General features: G+C 33.1%; 1 protein-coding gene across 2 annotated transcripts in view; it reads left to right on the forward strand.

Annotated features, from left to right (window-relative positions):
* The window catches only part of LOC138045814 (TBC1 domain family member 5-like), a 25,263-nt gene that overhangs the window by 542 nt on the left and 22,221 nt on the right, over window positions 1–2,500 (forward strand). The window contains exons 2-3 of one of the 2 annotated variants that reach the window (XM_068892445.1): window positions 1,597–1,759; window positions 2,155–2,200. In XM_068892445.1, the coding sequence (XP_068748546.1) occupies window positions 1,597–1,759; window positions 2,155–2,200 (209 nt within the window). Of the gene's footprint in view, window positions 1–1,596; window positions 1,760–2,154; window positions 2,201–2,500 lie in introns of those variants that run through there. The other variant, XM_068892449.1, reaches the window with a different exon arrangement.

The following is a 2,500-nucleotide window of genomic DNA, read 5'->3' on the forward strand; positions in this document are numbered from 1 at the left end:
GAATTATTCACCAGATTCTGTATCGCCTAAAAAATTATAGGAGTCGAGATCTCTTGTCGCAATTAAATATTAGCCAGCTGAATCTTTGACGTTTGGAGTTTATTGTCTGTTTCTTATTTATTTAAAGTAAATAACGTCTTCTTGATCAGCTTTACAATATATTTGCAACATCAAACGTTTTTAAAAAGAATTCAATAGGTATTTGGTAGGTTTCTTGGAAAAACATCGCAAAAGAGACATGTCATGTGCTTCCATCGTGTCAAGTATCTTTTTAAAATGTAATCTCGTGTATATGTTCACGATTTGGGCTCCAACTATTCGTATTATAACCGTTGGGACTAATTTTCTAGAGGGATATTTAATTTTTTGTGTAACCCATTCAATTTTTGGAAAACCAGCTTAATCTTCAAATGACTAATTTTAGATTAGCTGCATAATTGTTTTTTGCTGTAACCCCTAAATTTTAATGCTGTTAAAGTTTTGTTGTTTAGGAAATGTTATATGATGAATGCATTGTTCCGTATATTTGGCTCATACTTGTTTTAAAAGATTTTTTTTTCAACCATTTAGCATATTTTCTTTTTGAACAATTAGATTCTCAGAAATTTTTTATTTGACATATGATTCATAATTCAGGAACAAAAATACATCCCTTTATGAGCCTTCCTGATATGTAAATTAATTTTTTTTTCAAGTGGCATAAGATGACTTTGGGGTAACAACAGCACAACATTCTTGCTTTTTCTCCTAAACTCAGCTAGCCAAAACGTATTACTTCATTAGTCTGATTTTGAATATTGCTTTTCGCATGTTTCTTTTGCGACAATTAACCCATTGACTCCTCAGGAAAGCTAGGACGCCCCCAGTTCACAAGGAAAATCCTCTGGTGATAGACAGAGTAAAATCTGTTAAACCTCATTACCGGGAGTCAATGGGTTAAAATGATAAAATAATAAAATGTGTGGTGACGACTGGCAGACTTCTGATAAAGTTCACGAAAAACCTTAAAATATCATCGTCTAATTCACTTCTTAAAACTGGTTTTAGTCGTAACAGGTCACTTGTTATTACTCAAGTCTCCAGATTATATATAGGATATTACATGAGGTGTACAAATTTTCTTTTCGAGCAGTGATGATATAATTCTTACAAATGAGCGCAGCCAGTGAATGAGAACTTTTGTATTTGCTCGATATTTTTTACTGATGTTTTTTTTAATATGAAATTTTAAAAATGTGGTAGAGCTTTTAAGAGTGAGTGGGAGCTTACGTATCAACAATATTTTTGTTAATTATTGATTTTTTTAAAATGGAATTTTAAGTAATGACACCAACAGCCACAGGACTTTGCATGTAAACATGGTGCACTAATGTTATTGGCTGACGTGTCCATAACCATGATGGCATCACATATAAAAGATAAAAATAGTATCTTCGCCTTGCATGACGAAGTTATCAAATTTTAGGAAGAAGAAGATATTTCATTGATGTAACAATAAATAGATATAGCCTGGTACCAGTACTCTTGATTACTGTATATTTCAGCTTAAAATTATTATTATTATTATTACTATTATTATTATTATTATTTTCTTAGATGATCAGTTTGGCCTGTCACCAGAAAGGCTGTCCTTTATTGATGACCCACTGGGTAGACAAAGACTCAGTTTCATTTCCGCTGATGGAAGTGAATTTGACTCTGACTACAGCTCAGCCAGTTCTGTTCTTCATGCTGGCTCCGAAGAGCAGAGAAACCTAGAGTAAGTTGTTGTTTTTAATTAATTTTATTTCAGTGTATAGTTTGTCTTCTAAGTGAAATAAATCCTTACCACACTCCAGTTGTTTAAAGGCTGTATACATTGTAGCTTTATGTAGACTGGATAAGTCTTTAATATCCAGAATATAAAAATTATTTCAAGTTAAATGAACTTTTTGGTGTGCTTACAGTGTGCATATATTTTTCATTTTTACGTGATCAAATTCTAAAATCTTTGAAATCACAGATCGAAACTGTCAAATCTATAGTGACTTAACCACTGGATAAAGTTATCCAGTCTTTGAATAAATGGGCCTTGACTTCCTCTTATCCTACCAAGTTGGCTTTTGTGTGACATACATTGTCTCATTACGTATCCATTTTATTATTGTTTTTTAGGATAGAATGGCAAGCACTTTTTGGCTCTACCACATATTACACAACGGTGAGAAGGTTATTTGTTGTAAATTAATTTAGATCGTTTTTTTTTTGCCCAGGAAATAACAGAAAAAGCATGGTGTACCATACTGCATCAAACCTTACAGTATCAGACCATTCGATACTGTACCCTGCTCTGAATGCACCATACATATGTACCATACCATGACATGACCTTTACCACCTTATGATGTCATAATTTGTGTAACCACCCTGCCACTTGCTATTGTGGCCGACTCTACCTCAAGATACTGTACCCATCCATATTTTAACCCATTGACTTCTGAACCACTACACGTTGATGAGT

Source organism: Montipora capricornis, chromosome 1 (genome assembly GCF_036669925.1).
Source record: "Montipora capricornis isolate CH-2021 chromosome 1, ASM3666992v2, whole genome shotgun sequence".
Taxonomy (NCBI): Eukaryota; Metazoa; Cnidaria; class Anthozoa; order Scleractinia; family Acroporidae; genus Montipora; species Montipora capricornis.